At 38.5% G+C, this 19,618-nt stretch overlaps 1 protein-coding gene across 1 annotated transcript in view; it reads left to right on the top strand.

Annotated features, from left to right (window-relative positions):
- Nucleotides 1-4,987, top strand: part of LOC118847063 (neuroligin-1-like) — a 36,562-nt gene extending 31,575 nt beyond the window's left edge. The window contains exon 3 of the mRNA XM_036755684.1: nt 4,854-4,987. Within this exon, the coding sequence (XP_036611579.1) occupies nt 4,854-4,987 (134 nt within the window). The remainder of the gene's footprint in view (nt 1-4,853) is intronic.
- The last annotated feature ends 14,631 nt before the right edge of the window (nt 4,988-19,618 follow it).

The following is a 19,618-nucleotide window of genomic DNA, read 5'->3' on the forward strand; positions in this document are numbered from 1 at the left end:
CTTACTCCCAAATCTCTTATTATACATGTCTATTCTATTGAACCTTGTATTAGAGCTACTTTTATGCCCTCTATAAGACTATAAACTCCTCAAGGGCAGGTACCATAATTTATTTTTCTTATCCAGCAAAGGGACGACCTATATACCTCCTCCCACCTCTGCCATTCTTGGCCTAATGTGATAGTGTACATTTGCCAGACACTCAGTCAATGTTTGTTGAATGAATAAAAGAATATCCAAGGGTTACTTGATTTGTAGTCAAGTGGGTCCAAATCCCATCCCAGCTTTTTAGGCTTAGACAAATCACCTCACCTCTGTGCGCTTCAAATTCTTTATCTGTAAAATAAAGGGGTTGTATTAAATCATGGTTGCTTAACCTTGTGTGAAGAATCCCTTTGGCACCATGGTGAAGCCTATGAAGGCCATCTCAGATGAAATATACAGGATTACAAGTGAAATCAATTATATTGAAATAGTTATCTATCTATATTTTATATGTATATATATATATGTATATATATATATATATATATATTTACTTTTAGGACCCCAAGCTGAGAACCCTTGAAGATTATTTCTAAGGCCCTTTTAAGTTCTAAATTTATAATTCTGTGACCTTCAAGAACTCCTTTCTGTCTCTAAATGTATGATACTAAGCAGTGAGAAAAATCCTACAATCTTAAAAATAAATAAATAATTAAATAGATAAATAAATGAATAAACAAACAAACAAACAAATGCAAAAGAAGGCTATCCCTGCATCTTTTGCATGGGAAGCTCTGGCTTTCCCAGGGCAAAATGTGTACTGTGCATAATACCTCTCTCGTTAAAAAGGGCCACCCACTGCCATAGTCTGGATGAGTGTAATTCCCACTGACAACCAGAGATTGAGGGATGTGTACAAGGCCAATTGCTCACACTTGGCCTGGTTTTTTTTTTCCATCTATTTATTTCTGCACATTTAGAGCTGTGTTTATTTGCATGAGACTGGAGTGGGCTAGAGCTGATTTAAAGTGGTCAAAACAAGCATCTGACTGAGGAGTGCAGATGGGATTTTGGAAACCAGTCTAGGACTTTTTCTTAGAGAATATTAGACATACCAAACCCTTAGAGGGATGTAGAGAACACAAAATGTGGAAGCTAAAATTGGAAAGTACCCAAGGAACGTCTGTCAAGAGTAGTTGATGGTGGGATGTCCAAATGGGCCTTTTGGTTCAGACCAAATTTAGGAGAGAGCAGAGAACATACCAAGGAAAGAGAGAAAAACCCACAGGAGCACTGTGTATCAGAAAGGACTTTGGATTTGGAATTGAGACACCTGATAACTTCTTGTGCGACCTTGGGCAAGTCCCATAACCAACAAACATATTAAATGCCAAGCTTGGTCCTGCTCTCTAGAGTTACAAATACAAAATGAAACATTCCCTGCCCTCAAAGAACTTTGCCTTCTAATAGTTTTATTGGAGTTTTTAACCTTCTTTTGTGTCAAGGATCCTTTTGGTAGACTGGTGAAGACTGTGGTCCCCTTCTCACTATGATATTTTTAAATACATGAGAAAAAAATACTTAGGATTTCAGAGGAAACTCATTATATTGCTCTACAGTATGGCTGTACAGAAAATACTTTCTTTACAAGCCTGAAATGGAGATGAAATAGGAGTTGTCGCTGTTATTGTACAAATGCCTATATTCATTCCAGCATTTCCTTAAAATAAAATAATTATACAATTGCTAAGTAAGCCTCAGCACAGAGAAGACTAAAGTGAATAATCCCAGGTCTCTTGCCAAATTACAGACTATTTTGGAAAGCAAAATTTATCCTTTTGGGCTATGGATCTCATGAGTCCTTTAGGGCACTAAATGTTCTGAAGGAACATAGCTTCTGGATGTACCAAAGCCCGAAGGGAGTAGTTGCTTCACAGGAAGAATCTGCTTCATAAAGATAGTGGTTTATGACCACTGTCAAACAAAGAATACCTTGATCCTTCCAAATTTTATTTTTTAGTAAGGTCAATCAGATAGAAATGTACCTAGGGCTGCACAGTCAGAACTTTGTACCACAGTGATGAAATTTAAAAGACATTGGAAACAGTCCTTCAGAAGTGAGAGCAATTGGACTTAGCAACCAGTTAACACAATTAATTAGTTAAAATAGGAAGCTAGCAGATGCTCCCAAACCAAATCATCTAGTCTTCTTCCCCCTTAAACTCCCTTTTCCCTTCATGGCAGACCAGCCTTTTGATTCACTGGTAATTCTTTACCACTTACTTCATTTGATATCATCTTAAGAAGGTGAGGGTGTATCTCATGCATCTTTCCATGACTGTTTTTGCAAAGCTCGTTACAGGCACAGGAGACTGGTTATATCTTTGCAAGAAGACATTTTTATAAATTTTTATTCTTTTCAATCTATCCTGATTGTAGTATCTGCCTGTTGTTACCTTAAGTTGCCTACATATTGTCAGTCTTTAAATACTCTGAGACCATCCTTGATGAGAGAGGTGTCCCCATATGCAGGTAAGTTAGAGTGTAATTACTTACATTTAAAAATCATCTCCAATATTTCAATTACCCAGTAGGCAATGGTAACATTCCTGAAAAAAAGGCCTCAAGGAAATGGCAATGAAGAGAATCCATTAGCAAAATGCTCTGGTAAAAAAAAAAAAATATGAGAGAAGGAGGACACCCAGCTTTTAATGTCTCTGGCACCAAATAGAACATCTGCCAACATTTAGATGTAATTACTCAATCAAACAACAAAGATGCATTTCTTGAGTGCTTACTCTGTGCCAGGTATTGTACTAGGTGATGCTGATAATACTAAGACCCAAAGGAGACTGTTCCTTCCCTCAAGGAACTACATTTTACCATACTGTGAAAGCAACATTGACCCTCTGTCCTTGTATCCATTGTGAGGGGGAAACCCTGATGCTGTGATGGATGGATAGATCTTTGGACCAGCAGTTAGAGTCCTTGATACTAGTTTCTCTAGCCTCCATTGATCCATTCTGAGTTTCAGTTGCTTCATTTTTAAATAAAGGGATAGAATCAAATGACATCCAAGTTACTTCCAAGCTCAAAACTCCTATGACACTTTGGAGGAGCAAAGTCATAGACAAAACGGGCTGAGGGGCCAGGGACAGATGTCATGTTACTTCACCTCTGTGTCCTTCCTCAGTTTCCTCATGTGTAAAATGCCCTTCTAATTCTGATTCCCTCTTCCTTGGATCGTGTGACTACAACAAGGGTTAAATTCTCTCTGCCTTTTTTGATGCCTGTTTCACTGACTCACCAGCCAGCATTCTAGAAGGGAGTGTGAGATGATGACTTCATTTCATGCATGGATTTAATGTAGCATGGGCTTGTCTCATTTGTTGCAACAGTTTAAATGCCATCTTTAATGTTTTGCTTTCATGCTATGACTTTTTTTTCCTTTCTTCCCTTATTCCAAAAAGGAAAAAACAACTTGCAGTGAAACGTTCCCCAATTTCTGGGATGAATGAGGGGATAGGGTTTCTTTAATTTTTACATCAAAAAGATGCCCAATAATTCATTAAAAATGAATTAACCAAGGTTTCATGTTGGTTGATCTGAGGTGGATCTACCAATAGGCAATTTTTCTTGCCATTTGTAATTCCAACCAGGTATACATTCACAATGAAATTGTACTCCTCAGTGATGTAAAATAATAATATGGTAGTTTTATGTTGATAATTTGGTGGAATTGATATATTTTGTTGATATATTGAGACCAAGGTTAACTTTTCCATTTATGAGTGATGGATTGAAATTGTGAATGAAATGGGGAACTGAATTAAAATAAAAAAAATAACATGGGATTTTTTGTATCACGGTTTCTGTAGGAAATGCATTAAGGTTCACACACACTCTCAGTAAAATCTCAGTAAAATCTGTCTGACCCCTTCAGTCCCACATTCATTAACAGATATAATCCTCTTATGTGTATAGTCAGACCTACTGAGACAGACCTGAAACTCCTGAGTTTGTATTTCATTGCAAATTCTCTAATAGTGGAGATTGATTGAATATCCACATCTCATGCAGTTATTCCATTTTGTTGAAGAAGTGGTAGGTGGCCAGAGTTAGAAATATTGAAGGGGTCAGGGTAGTGCCATCAAAAACATCCCTTAAGTTTTAAAAACTGGCCTTTCTAGCCCCTAGGTAGATGGGAAAGGGTGGGGGATGAAGGAGAAGGATGTTGAAGATTTTTCTGTGATGCCTTCTATGTCACCATAAATCTTGGTATCTACATATATTAATGAATAACCACAGATTGACCTTGTCCCATTGGATTTGCTGAATCAGAGGAGATGGTCCATTGCTTTGAATATGGTTGTTGTAGAAAATGTATTGGCCAGGCAGTCAGTCAACAATCCTTCATTACATTCTGATTATGTTATAGAAACTGTGCTAAGTTTTGGAAATATAAAGAAAAGTGAAAAAAATAGTCCCTGCATTTAAAAATCTCGTATTCTAATGGAGGAGACAATTTGGGAAATATTGAACTTGCAATATATTTACGTGGTAAATGGAAAGTAATCTCAGAGGGAAGGACCTAATGTAAGTACTGGGAAAGGCCTCTTAGAATAGGTAAGAGTTGAGGCTAGTCTTGCAGGAAGCTGTAGAAGCCACGAGTCAGAGATAAGAGATAAAGAAGAAGAGCATTGATGGCATGGGAAACAGTGCTTGGCACAGTGCCTGGCACATAAATGTGTATTGATTGATTGAATAGTCAATGAAAAGGCCTAGCATCTTTAGATTCAGTGCTATGTATCAGGAACAAAAAAAGGCTGTGAATGCAGTCTCTTAACCTGGCTCCTTTCCCCCCTCAGCTGATCATAGAATTATGGATGGAGAACTGGAGCCTGACAGTTGCTCCGGGGGTGGGGAACCTGGGACCTCGAGGCCACGTGTGGCCCTCTACTTCCTCAACTGTGGCCCATTGACTGAATCCAAACTTCACTGAACAAATCCTATTAGCAAAATGATTTGTTTTGTAAAACTTGGACTCAGTCAAAAGGCTGCACCCGAGGACCTAGAAGGCCATATGTGCCCTCTAGGCTGCAGATTCTCCACCCCTGGAATAGATTTCGAAGTTTTTGTTTATGCTTTGAATTCATAGTATTTTTCCCTTGCAATTGCCTAAAATAGGAGTGTGCAAACTGGCCTGCTGGCCAAATATGGCCTACCACCTGTTATTGTACTGTCAGGGAACTAAGAATGGTTTTTATATTTTTAGATGAAGTTTCACTGCATTTAAAAACCATTCTTAATGCAGGGCTGTTCTAAAGCAGGTGGCAATTTGGCCCAAGGGCAGTAGTTTGTTGACCCTAGGTCTAAACTATAGTCTTTTTTGGACCTCATGATTGTTTTTTTTTAACTAGGCTTAGTTGAATAAACATGTTTAAATTCATGAAATATCCCTGACTTTTATTGTACCACGCTAGCTTTCTTAGCTAATACTGCTTTAGGGTATGAGGAGTAGATTCAAAAGCATACAGGACTGCCCCTACTTTATTTGAAAATGTGGAGTTAACATCCTGGATTTATAATAGTCCAGCATTAACTAATTGAGTTTGTGTGTACGTTCCACAGGTAATACTGCATAGCTGATATGCCCCCCAATTCACAATTATCTAGGGAAAAATATCCATTCAAACAGCTGGTTTATTTTCTTCAACTTTGAAGTCTTTTTCATCTATTTCATTTACCAATGCATATTGCAACCCCTCCATGCCTTAACATGGTCTTTATGAGTTCTCATGACCCAGAAGTCTATAGCATGGTACCCCATCTTCTTCTGATGAACTTGTTATTTTCCATGTAGCTACTGGTCATCAAAAAAATAAATATTCTATCAGTCACCAGATTCACTGGTGGAGCTATTCCACAGTGGTGTAGGACCTTCCAAATGTTCAGCATCTGTCATTGATAACATACTTCCAAATGTTCTATAATGGCATAACTGTGAGACGCAGGGTCATATCTAAGCCATGATGAGAAGTTGGACTTTGAGACTTGTGGTCTGCACAATGGCATATGTGTGACTGAACCCAATACCAATGGATTTCACAAAAGAAACAGAGTTTGTGAAAGAAAGGTAAAGATATTAAAACCCAAAGAAACCATCAATTTGTTTTTTAATACCATGAAAAGGATAGCTCTTTAACCACTTATTAATTGGAATCATCACTTCTCTATTTCATTTTTTTAAAAATTTTTTGGGTAGAAACATGATTTCTTCAAGATTCTTTTTCTTTGGAATGATCTCTTTGGAATTATAGTAAGAACATTTTTCTTTTATGACTTAAATGGATTATTAATGGACTCCCTCTCAGGAGTCTTAATGCATCTTTCCTAGTTTTCTTTTACAAAAAAGATTACCATACCAACACATTGTTTCTGTGATGCACAAGTCACTACATGGAAACTGTCTTCAAATATTTGAAGTTTGTAATGCTGAAGAGCATTGGTTTTACTTGACCTTTGAGGGTAGAACTAGGAAGCAAAAAGTAGAACATGTAGAGGCAGAATGGAGCTTTAGTGATGTCTATGAATGGTGTGAAATCATCATCATCATCATCATCATCAGTTAAGTGCCTACTGTGTGCCAGGCACTTGGTTAAGTGCCGTGGATACAAAGCAAAGAAAAACAAACAGCAACAAATTGCCCCTGCCCACAAGGAGCAGGGTTGGTGGGAGTTTCATTGTCATCCTTCGGACAGAAAATGGAAAACCATTTGTAGGGGATATTATAGAGGAAATTCTTGCACAGGTATGGGTTGGATAAAACGACCTCTGAATTTCCTTCCAACTTTGAGATTCAGTGATACTATCTCATGTATGATAGCATATGATGTTAGGTTCCCATGGTATTGCACCATTTTGGTCACACATTCCAATAAACAACAACTTGAAACCTAGTGCATGCAAGACAAGGTTGTTCATTCCATTCTTTTAGAGAATTAGAACATTACAGAAGTCATCCAGAAATTAAAGGACTAGATGGAAAAAAAAGATCAGAATGTCTGATGTAATGATGAAAGCTGTTGATGCATTGTATCAACAATCCGGCTAGCAGCTGCTGTGAGGGTGTAAAACCAACAACAACCAGCTCACAGAATGCTGCAAGCCCAGGTCCTTTTGATCTGCTTTACTAAGGAAAGAAACATTAAGGGCTTAGCAATTTTACTTTAATCCAGCATACAAATATCATTTACTTAGTTCAGGGGAAAAAACCAGCACCCTGAATTACAGTTGTTAACGTCTGGGTGTTCAGCTGGGGAGCTCATTACAATTGCTGGCCCAGAATCACGCACCACTCCTGCTGTGGTGCAGAGCTCTGAGAGAGAATGCCAACCGCTGCGCTTATATGTCCTGTTCAGGGCCCCGAAGACCCCAACCTCACCCAGGCTGGGTGAGGAGAAGCTCCCCACACCCAGTATCACATCAGATACAAATCAAAAACTCCCAATTGTCTCAGTGCTGAGAAATACAAAAATATCTCACTTTATCTACCCCATTCAAACAAAGGCCAGAATCATTAAAGGTCAACAGCAAAAAGTCCCACCTTAATTACTATTACATGTACTTATAGCTATAGATCAATCACCAAGTCTCCCTTTCATCTTAGGTTTTCACAGTAAAATTGCTAGACATCAGGGTGCCATCATCTGGTAATATAGGGTGGACTTAGTGCAGGTCCCTTTTGGAACAGCCTGAATCACAGCATTTTAAGAAGATGTGATTGTTATTAGTATCACAATAAGTTTGGCATGATACGAAATATTGAAAGACCTATCATGACGGTTTAATATTTTATGTAAATACAAAGTAGGTGCTGTTCCTTTGGTTGTCCATTACACTGTATTTCATTTTAAAAATTAATTAGCAAGCATTTCGGGCAGATGGGGGATGTAGTTCTGGACCTGGAGTCAGAAAAACCCAAGTTCAAATCTAGCCTCAAACACTTACTAGCTGTGTGACCCTGGGCAAGTCACTTTACCCTGTTTGCCTCAGTTTCCTCATCTATAAAATGAGGTGGAGAAGGAAATGGCAAACCACTCCAGTATCTTTGGCAAGAAAACACTAAAAAGGGTCACAAAGAGTCAGGCATGACTGAAAAAAATAGTTATACAACAACAATCCCAACAAATATTTACTTTCTTTCCCAACTACCCACTTCCAACTACAAACCAAAAAAAAACTCATAATAAATGTAATTTTTATATTGGATGTACGTTCAATCTAAAAATAAACATTTATTAAGTGCTTAATATGTGCAGGCACTGTGCTAAGTACTGGAGATACAGACAAGGAAAAGACAGGCCCTGCCCTCAACGAACTTACTTCTTGAGTGAGTCTAAAATCTAATGGAAGGGACAGCTTGCAGACAAATATATGCGGAATAAGCTGTATGCAGGATAATTAGGAAGTAATTAAAAGGGCAAATATGTTGAGTTTAAGTTTGAGATGCTTTAGTTCATTACCTCTCTACCAGGAGCTGAGTGGCACAGTCATTCTTTTGGACATGCAGTTTATCCCTGATAAAAAGAATTCTAAAATTTTTCAAAATCATTTTCCTCTACCATGTTGTCATTGTGTCAATCTTCTCCTGGCTCTGCTTCTCTCCTTCCTTCACTTTCTTCATCTCTCCAACTGCTAGTGCTCACCTTCCTTAATTTCATTGTACATATGTGTGTGTGTGTGTGTGTGTGTGTATACCCACATGCACCAGAACACGTGTGTAGACTTATATACATACATGTTGTCTTCCATGATAGAATGTAAACTTCTTGAAAGTGGGGATTGTTTCCTTTTTTTTTTGATTTGTATTCCATGTTCCTGTCACACAGGGGCTTAATAAATGTGTGTTGATAGTTGATTAATCATATTCTGTCTTATGTACATTTATTTACCTCTGGACATTGCATTAGCACTGCCCTCACCCTGCCATTGGAATGTAAACTCTTTGAGGACAAACATTACATCCTTTTATTTTTTAACCTTAGTATTACAGGCTCCAGGCACAGCGTGTTACAAGTAGGCACCTAATACATGATTGTTGAATAAGGGGAAAAAAATTTGCATTCCTGTTATGAGTTTAGGAATTAGCATGGAATATTTTAAAGAGAGTGATTGTTCCCTTCGTGGCTTATAGCGAGGATGATTTCCCTTTTATATTTTTGAGTTTGACATTTAAAAAATAGGACAATATCAAAGTTATTTTTACTGACTTTTGCAGATTTTCTGCTAAAATTACATAAGGATTCTAACATGAAAAGAAATGGGTTTGTGTTAGCCTATTCTACCAGACATGCTTGCAAGGAGGCAGCTCCTGCCAGTTTTTTTTTTCTGTGTGTGTGCGTGTGTGCATGTGTGTGCATGTGTGTGCATGTGTGTTTGTGTGTAAAAGCCTCCATAAGGCCTTGTATTTTTCTTTAAGGGTGCTTGCCACAGTATAGAATATCTTCTGGGAGCATGTGGTGAAAAGAACATGGTACTTTTCTTGCAATAGTTACAGTGAAGTGGGTTCAGTTCCTGGTAGTTTATTCCTCAAGGCCCTGATTCTTAGCCTTATAAATTTGTGAGGAATGTATTTCTTTACTCTGGATAAATTGGCCATTGTCTGTGTTCAATTATTGAATCATTCTCTAAGATTGAGATGCTTCATGCCTTACCACAAATGACAAAATAACTGTGGCCACAGATGACAAACTCTCCTTAATGGAGAGGAAAAGTAAGTTTCCCTGAGGAAATCTTAAAGAGTCCCAGGCTTGGGGTGGTGGTGGTGATATGGAAGTCCTTTATTGTTAGATTACTTTGCTACTTTGATAGAGCTTCAATTTCGTCCTCATGGGTGCTGTTTTAAGATATAAATCCCAACCTGTCCTTGCCTGCCCATCCTATGGAGCACTCACTCCCCTCACAAATTATGAATGAATAAAATGAATCTTAGCAAAAATGTTCTGTTCTCTACCTATCCATCATTGGGTTTGTCTATGGTCTGATTTGATTGTATTTTTTCCTATTACGTATATTTTTTGTGGACTTCTTGATCTCTCCTCCCAATCATAAGCCTATGAAAATCAGAATTGGCGCAATATTTATCTTTCTACTCCCCTCAGTACCTAGTACAGAATTGTATACATAAAAACTCAAGCACTATTAAATGAACAAATTGCTTATTATTTTCCATCGAAAGAAATTTGTTTCATCAGAGGATTATTCCTCAGAGTTCTTCACCCTAGTTGTCTATATTATGAAGCTGAGAATCGTCTCAATGTGATAATTACTTAGCATTTATTGATATGCCTACTATGTGTCTGTCATGAGGCTAGCTGATATGTCTACAGAGGGAAACTTGAAGCACCCACTGAACACATTCCAAAGAATCTATTCATTAGCTAGATTCTCCTTAAGTCTTTCCAAAGACTTTTGAGACATTTCCTTTGATTTCAGTAACTTTGCATGAAACCAATGTCATCTTTATGCATTTCCTTGCCCCAATATTTCCTATTTCTCAGATAAAGGCACATTCTTCTTATCATATTAATCTCATTTGTTAGGACATTAGGCACAAAAATAATAGGGAAGTGTTTGGTCTAGATCCAGCAGAGTTAGTCACTTCAGAACCAAATTCTCCCCGTAAATGCTTCTAATTTCTCTCACATGCCACTTGGAAATGACCTCTCCCTGAGACTGCTGTTAACTTGTTGTGTTTAGTTTGGATGTTTTGCAGTTGGGTGAAATGTTTGTTTATAAAAGCAGACATGCCAAGTGGCATTAAACTTGACGTGGACATACTCAGCAAAGATGATTTTCTCTTAACTTTTCTTGCCTTCTGAATGCTGTTGGATTTTCCTCTAAGATATGACCATATCATCAGTGAAAACTTGCTGGGCATACTTAGGTTAAAATTACTGTGCTTAATCTTTTAATGACCCTTATCCAGTGCAAAGAGAGTAATTACCAGAAATGCCAGTGGGTCTGTGACTTTGGGATGTACTAGCATTGGGGTAACAGGTGCACCACCCAAAACATTTGATAAAAAGGCCAAATCCAAATGAAAATGCATCAGGACAGTTGTGCTAAACAAGGAACTCACCTTTTCTTTCTTCAGATAGTCCTAGAGTACTTTGAATTATCCTTGGTTCCCATCACTCCCTAGCAGATATTTTGCGTATCTGTGTACCTGCTCTCTCTTAGTCCCACTTCCACTATTAGAAGACATGCTACCTGAGGGCAGGAGCCATTTCATTTTTGTCTTTGTTTCTCTGGCACTGAGCTCAATGTCTTGCACACAAAAGCTATGTGATTTAAGTAATAGAGGGCTGAAGTTGGAGTCTGGAAAAATAGTTTTTTGAATCTCACCTCAAACACCAAATGACTCCAGGCAAGCTATATTACCTCTGCCACCCTTAGTTTTTGTGTCTGTAAAATGGAGATAATAAGCACTGTGATTATTTCTGAGGCATTATCATGAGCATCAGATAAGATAATCAATCAATAACTAAGTATTTATTAAGCTCCTACTATCTGCCAGGCACAGGGCTAGCTGCTGACAATACAAGAGAAAAATTAAGCAGCTCCTGCCTTCAGGGAACTTATATTCCTCTAGGGGAGACACCATGGAATAAGGAAATAGAAAAAGCATAAAAAATAAACATATACCAATATCTTTGGGGGGAGGAGAGGGAAGGCATTAATGTGAGCGTACATTTCACATGGAAGGTGGCATCTGAGCAGAGATTTGAGGAAACAAGGAATTTGAAGAAGATGAAGTGAAGTGGAAGTGCTTCCCAGATACTGGGTGTATGAGTGTGTGGGTGGGAGCAGCCAGTATAAAGACATGGAGTTTGGGGGTGGAGCATCGTGTGTGAAGGAGAATAAGGCCAGTCTGGCTGGACTTCAGAATGCAGGATTGGATGTAATGTATGATAAGGTTGGGAAGGTAGGTTGTGAAATGTTTCATAAACTTTGAAGCACAATAGAAGTCACAATTAGTACTAGTAATGGGCACTTAATAAATATTTGTCGAATAGAATGGAATAGGATAGCATGGCATTGTAGAGTATAAAACAGATAGATACACATATAGATAGATAGAAAGAAACAAAGAATGAACTATATGGATAAATGGATAATAGGTAGATAGATAGACAGATAGACAGATAGAATAATGTGAGTGAATAGTGTTCCCACAGGAAGATAACTGAGCACAAGAGATCCCTGAAATACTCATCTGTTGCTATGTTGCCACCTCCTCCAGCAGATTGCCCGACTCCTTGGCTCTGTGCCTACAGCTTCTGAGGACAAAGACTTGACGCCAACAGGACATAATCATCTCTTAATTTTCTTCCAGTTAGAAATCAAACAATTCCGTTTTTGTTCAGTTTTTCTGAAACAGTCAGTGAGCCCCTTTCTGTCTTCTTTACACTGGCTTAACTGTTCCTGTCACCTTCTACTCCTTTCTTATTCTTCAGAGCTGACATTCATTTGACACTGATGAACATAAGTGCTCAGGATTCTCATCTCCCTCCAGAAGAGCATTAGCAAATGTCACTAGATTTTCTCCTAAGCCCACACTAGATGTGCTGGCATTGTGTTAAGTATCCAAGAAGCAGGGAGAGGATAGAGTACTAAATTCAGAGTCAGGAAGAAACAAGTTTGAAGCCAAACTCTGACATGCTTTGGCAGTATGACTTGAGCCAATTCACTCTCTGTGCTCCGAACAACTCTTGGAGACTTGCCTATTAAGTTAGGTAGGGGTTACGATGCCCCTTGACCAAAAAACAAAAACCACATTTCTTTTGATTGTTCCTATCTTAGGATGATTGTGACCTATAACAGTTTGGAACCAAGGTGAATAGATTCTCTGTAGAGATGAAAAACTATTACTTATTCCATTGGGCTTCTGCTGTTTTGGTCCAGTGTGAATAGATTTCCCATGCACAACGTTTTGCAACAATGGAGGCCACGAGACTTATTCCACTAAGCTTCAGCTGTTTCAGACCAGCCAAGTAACAAACATTTATTAATTAGTTACTATGTACTAGTTATTATAGAGGATGCTGAAGATGCAAATACAAACAGTGAAACAATTCCTCCTTTTTAAAGAGCTTATATTCTATTGAATAAGGGTAAATGGTTTTCCCATGAAAAATTCTATGTATTGATTGAGGTATAATATTTGTTCCATTGAGGCACAGGTAAATACATACATAAACACACACATATAGTTATATACATGTAAATATATATATATATATATATACACATATAGATATGTACACATATACGTGTATATATAATATATGTGTGTATATATATATATATATACACATACAGAGAGAGAGAGAGAGAGAGAGAGAGAGAGAGAGAGAGAGAGAGGGAGGGAGGGAGAGATCTCTGTCTGTCTATCTATCTGTCTATGTATCTAATATCTTCTGTGCTGGAGAGGACCTGGATACTCCAGAATCTTCTTCTATCCTTTTGTCTTTCTGACGTTCACCTCTCTGTGAGTCTGAGTCATGAAAGAAAATTGATCTGGATAAAGTAGGTGTACACCAATGATAAGATCTGTCTTGTTCCCCTAGGGAAATATGTAACTGGAAATTATTGATTTCAGTAGCAAAATGTATCAGCTTTCTTACCATCCGCTGTCTTCAGAGGAAGGAAGAAGAAGTGTGGAGATTGATTCAGATTGGCATTACTTGGCAAGAGAATCATGATACAGAGAAGTCTCCCACCAGGTACTCATAGGATAAATGGCATAGCTTCAAGTCATTCCATGTCGCTTTATAAGATATTTTTAAGCCTTAACTCTAGCTCCCAAATTTGAATTTTTCTTCTAAAAAGTGGAATGAATGATGGTGAAATCATTCATGTTAAGGATTTGTTTAAAATAGAACACACCGATAAAAGAAAATGCACAGATTTGGACTTATGGAATCTCAGAATTGGAAGGGGCATCAGAGGCCTTTTGAAACCTATACTTGAACAAGCATCTCTTTTACATTCTTGATAAGGTCACCATTCCTTTAAGGGAGATACTCAACTCATCTTGGAAAAGTCGTTTCTACTTTTGGGCAGCTCTGATTGTTACGAAATTTTTCTTTATAGCTGGCTTAAATTTCTCTTTGACTTCCCATTGTTTTTGTTTCTACCGCCCCACCCCCACCCAATTAGTCCGTTCCCTCTTATGACAGACCTTCAGATAATGGCAGACAGCTATTATGTTCATCCTACATCTTCCATTCTTTGGGCTAAGCATGTCTAAGTCTTGTAGCCAGTTTTCATATGGCATGAATTTGAGGCCCTTCAGCATTGTGGGTTCTTCTTTGTATACTTGCCTACTGATCTGTGACCCTCCTAAACTCTGGTGCCCATAATTGAACACAATAATTCAAACATCTGCCTAGATCAGAGTCCAATGGGACATTCCTTTCCCTGGTCCTGAACATTAGGCCTCAAAGATTGCATAATGCCTGTTCACGAGTCCTACTGGGCTTAACTTTTGAAATTAAGAATGCAATATTGAGCAGGTGGGAAACAAAGGAGGGGGATGTTCTGAGCATACTCATCAGTCCTCAGCTTCTGTTTAGTAACTTCTCACTTGGGTTCATGGTAATCGATGGGTCATTTAAGCCTGATTTTCCTCTTGGCCACCGTCTTGTCCAATTCTTTTCCTTCATTGTTTTGATATCATCATTCATGTGCTGGGTCAGTTTGCTCAAAAGGAATAGTGGTCCATCTTCAAAGAAAACATTTGAAATGTTGACTATCCTTACTTGCTTTATATCAGACTAACAAATTTTTTCTTGAAATGAAAACCTCTGAAAGAAAAATAAATTAATTTTTTTTCTTTGAATCTCTAAGTTCTTTTCCTCACATAAAATCATGTTTGTGAACAATTGATAAGAACTTGAGGAAGTTTGAAGGTTGGCAAATGATAGGAAAGGTTTTTAGAAAATATTTATCTTTTGCTGGCAAAAGCAAGAGAAACCAGTGGCCTCTGGACTAAACTGTCTTTCTCAGATATTTCCCAAGGCTTGGTGAAAGGAAGAGAACAAAAGCAGCATCCAGGCAAGGTGATCAAGAACCCAGCTTTGCCAACAATTGGCAAGATGTTGGACATTCAAATGAATAGAATGCTTTTTGGAGGCTTTTGGGAGGGGAGGTGTTGATCAGGAGAAACACATTTCCAGAGAGTCAATTAAATGGCTGGTATTCCCCCTTATTTGGGATGATATAATGAGTTATAATGCAATGAACTATGCTTCTTTGTTCTCATTGGCAGTGTAAACAAAACACATTCATTTTATAAATAGCAATAATTCAGCAGACCATGATCCTGCAAAGAGGGACATCCTATCCAAAGGTACAAATTGCAACCCACCTCTCTTAAAGTATTTTTAATAACACTGATGATGACAATAAATAAATAACAGCTCTCATACGGTGCTTCAAGGCTTGAAAATAATGGAACAAAATGGATAATAGGAAGCTAATACACAATACAAGTGAGGAGACTGCAAGAGAGCACCTGGCTGCCTGGCATCAATTTGGGTCACTGGCTCCAGAAGAAGAACTGGTAGTCATGTCATTTTGTGAGGTTGTAGTAGTACTGGTGGTGGTAGCAGTAGTAGTAGTGGTGGTAGTAGTAGTAATAGGGGTAGGAGCAGTAGTAGTAATAGGGGTAGGAGTAGTAGTAGGAGTTGTAGTAGTAGTAGCAGTAATAGTGGCAGTAGTAGTGGTAGTAGTAGTGGTAGTGGTGGTGGTGGTAGTAGTGGTAGTGGTAGTGATAGTAGTAATAGTAGTAGGAGTAGTAGTAGTAATAATATATATACCCCCAAAACATACATGTAAATATATCTATCTATCTAGATACACACACATGCTATGTGCCAGGGACTGTGCTAAGTATTTTATAATTATTATCTCATTTGATCTTCACCAAAAACCCTGGGAGGTAAGTGATCTTATTATCCCTATTTTTCAGATGAGGAAACTGAAGCAAACAGGTGAAGTGACTTGCCCAGGGTCACATAGCTAGTAAGTGTCTGAGGTGGGATTTGAACTCAGGTCTTCCTGACTTCAGGCCCAATGCTTTATGTAATACTGCCCCAATGAGATGGCATATATAAATAGGAATACATGTAAGTGAGATAACACACTTAAAGCACTGTACAATCATTAAAATATTACATAAATGCCATTTTTATTATTTTTATTCCTCATCTCTAGTACAGCCCTTCTACCTTAATTACTGCTCCTCAGACAAAAAAAAAATTCCCTTTCCTTGGTCTGCCTTTTTATTGGCTATTCCCTCATGCTTAGGATTCTTTCTCTCTCACTCTCTCACTCTCTGTCTGTCTGTCTCTCTCTTTCTCTCTCTCTCACTCTCTCTCTCTGTCTCTCTCTGTCTCTCTTTCTCTGTCTCTCTCTGTATCTCTGTCTCTGTCTCTCTCTCTGTCTCTCTGTCTTTCTCTGTCTCTCTGTCTCTCTCTCTGTCTCTGTGTCTCTGTCTCTCTGTCTTTCTTTGTCTCTCTCTGTCTCTCTCTGTCTCTCTCTCTCTCTCTCTCTCCCTCTCTCTCTTTCTCTCTCTCTCTGTCTCTGTCTTTCTCTGTCTCTCTCTGTCTCTCTCTCTATCGCTTCACCTCTACCTCTTATAACCCCTGGCTTCATATATAACTAGCTCAAAGACCACCTTCTTCTCCAAGAGGCCTTTCCAGGTTCCTCCAGCTCCTAGGGTATTCCCCTCCAATGATGCTTATCAGCACCTCTGTATTATTTTGTATGTACCCATCTCTGTGTAAGGCAAGTCCGCCACCTGAATGTATTCCCTAGGGATAGGGGCCACTTTGATTTTTCTTTGTCCCTCTGATGTCTAGCGCAGTACCTGACATGTGAGTGCCTAATAAGTGCTCATTGATTGATGTGATTTCTGAGCTAACTTTGTGGTCTTAGGAAATTCACGATGAAGGGGACATATACCTCTGGATGGAAAAAGGCAAAATGTTGTCCTGATTGTTAAAAGGGGAAGATAGCCATGTCTACAAACACAACTCTAATTCCTGGCAAAATCCTAGACTGTGTTATGAAGGGAATTGTCAATGACCACCCAGAAAGGAAAGCTTTACTCTCAAAGAAACAGTATGACTTCATCAAGAACAGGTCGGAACAGACTAACCTTATTTCTTTTATAGATTGAGTTCCTAGACTGGGAGGTTTTCATCTATAAAATGAAAGGACTGGATTTGATGTTCTCAAAGATCCCTTTCAGCTCCAAACCTATTATGGTCAGGAGAATTGTGTAGATATAATTTACCTGGATTTTAAGGAAGAATTTGAGAAATGATTTATGATTTATATCTTTTGTGTTTAGAGTACTCTCATTTCTGAGTCTATCTCTGTTCACTCCACTACCCAGTGAGCCATCCTTTGTAAAAAAAAAAAAAGAACAAAAAAAGACATGAGCAGAAAAGTTAATTAAAGCTAACCAACACATGAACTGATCTGGACAGTATATTTAGTGTCTTACACTCATTTCCATCGTCTCTCTAGCAAAGCGTCGGACAAATCTCTTGTGCTACCCCTGTGGAAATATGGTGACAATGTAAAATAAGGATAGTTGAATCTATGTGGCTGAATCATCAACCCAAAAGATAGTCATTAATGGCTCAGGAGATCTCTAGGTGAGGACTTGAGAGATTGGTGCTGAGTCTCCTAAACTAATATCTTCATTAATTACCTGGAAAATTGTAGAGATAGGCTGCTCACTGAATTTTGAGATGACACATGCATTGCTTAGCCTATTCCAGACCCCAGAGATGTTGACAAGCCAGAAGTTATGTTAAATCCAATAAGATAAAATTCAGTAGGCAAAGATTTAAATTCATAAATAGGTTTAAAGAATCAGCTTTTAAAAGTGTAAGATGTGGAGGCTCAGATAGTGGTTCATTTGGAAAAGATTTTTTTTTTAAATTGTGCTACTAATTCAATGTGAGACAAGAGCCAACTAAGTGAATATGATCCTGAGGGGCACCAAGAGAGGTGGGGTGTTCAGTGGAAGGCAATTTGGATGGTGACAGATATTGAGTCCATGCTATATGAGGACTAGTTGAACAATTCCTGAATGTTTAGCTCATAGACAAGACCCATGTTGTGGAGAAGAGTGAAATACAATTTAGGTTTGATGGTATCAGGAAAGGCTTCCCCAAGTTAGAAGTACCCCACAGTGGAATGGATTGTCTCTGGAACAGGTGGGTTACCTTTCACTGGAAGGATTCCAAAAGGAGCTAAATGGATGCTGGTCCTTCTGAGGTCCGTTGCTTTTGCGAGGCTTTGAAAGCACTTTCTTCACATTCTTGCAAGGCAGGTATTTTATAAATATTCTTATCTATGTTTTAGGGAAGAGAAAATTGATGATCAGAGAAGTTACGTGACTGGCCCGTGGTAAATGGAAGAACTGGGATTACACCTTGAAACTTCTCAGCCTTTCTGTAATCTGGTTAGGCAGGCATTCGAGGTATTAGTATCCTCCTTATGGAAAAAAAAAGTGAGATTTGAGTGAGTTGCCCACAGTCTATCAGTCAATCAAAATTTCTTAAGTGCCTACTATGTACCAGACACTGGACCAAGAAAGGCAAAAGACAGCCCATGCTTTCAAGGATGTAACTCATAACCTAATGGTGGCACAGCTAGAAAGTGTGAGAAGTGAGATTTAAACTCTTGTTTTCCTCTCCTCTATGCCAGCCCTCATCCTGCCATGCAAAGCCATGCTGCCTCACTTCTTACACTGGCATCTCAATCAATCAATCTGATAGCTTTCTTTTGAGAGTCTGCTTTGTGCCAGGCACTAAAATGGGGATACAAACCCCAAACTGAAATGATCCATCCAGAAGATGATCCTATCTCACAGTGATATTTCTTAGTCACCTATGGCGAAGATGGCAGAAGCTGGCTTTCTTATTCTGAAATAAGAATGATCTAGAATCCCTGCTTGAAAACTTTCTCTCGTAACTATGGTATATGTTAGAGGAGATGGCCTCCGATATCCCTTGCAAATGCGAGATTCTGAGATAATGCGATTCCTCATGATTCTGGGACAGAAATTTAGTACGTGACAATAAGGTCTCATCTTGACATTTCACCATTTCCCTTCCAGTCTTAGTGGAAATTAAATATTGGCCCTAAAGCAAAGTGTATCTTTTTTCATTCACATTTCCCAGACTTAAAATGGGCTTTTATTTGAGAATGAACACTCATATTTACATCTCTTTGTGTGCCTACCGAACTTCATCCTGGAGACAGTTTTTACAGCAGAGTTATAAACGTCTGGAAAATGGGGTTTGTAATGGAAATGGGGCCATAACTGTAAATCTCATAGTGCTAGGAGGCAGCCTTCAATTTCTTTGATTTGCTGACAACATACAAGTTCGTTTCCCCATGCATCTGCTATGTCCATATAGAACACCCCAGATTGTAAAAAATGAACCTCTTTGCTGAATCAGTGGAGATGGGCTTAGGATGCTGCACATGGTCATTTATCTTCTTGAGTTCCGTTAGATTTGGGAGTTAAAACTTGATGCAC

This window comes from Trichosurus vulpecula, chromosome 4, assembly GCF_011100635.1.
Source record: "Trichosurus vulpecula isolate mTriVul1 chromosome 4, mTriVul1.pri, whole genome shotgun sequence".
Taxonomy (NCBI): domain Eukaryota; kingdom Metazoa; phylum Chordata; class Mammalia; order Diprotodontia; family Phalangeridae; genus Trichosurus; species Trichosurus vulpecula.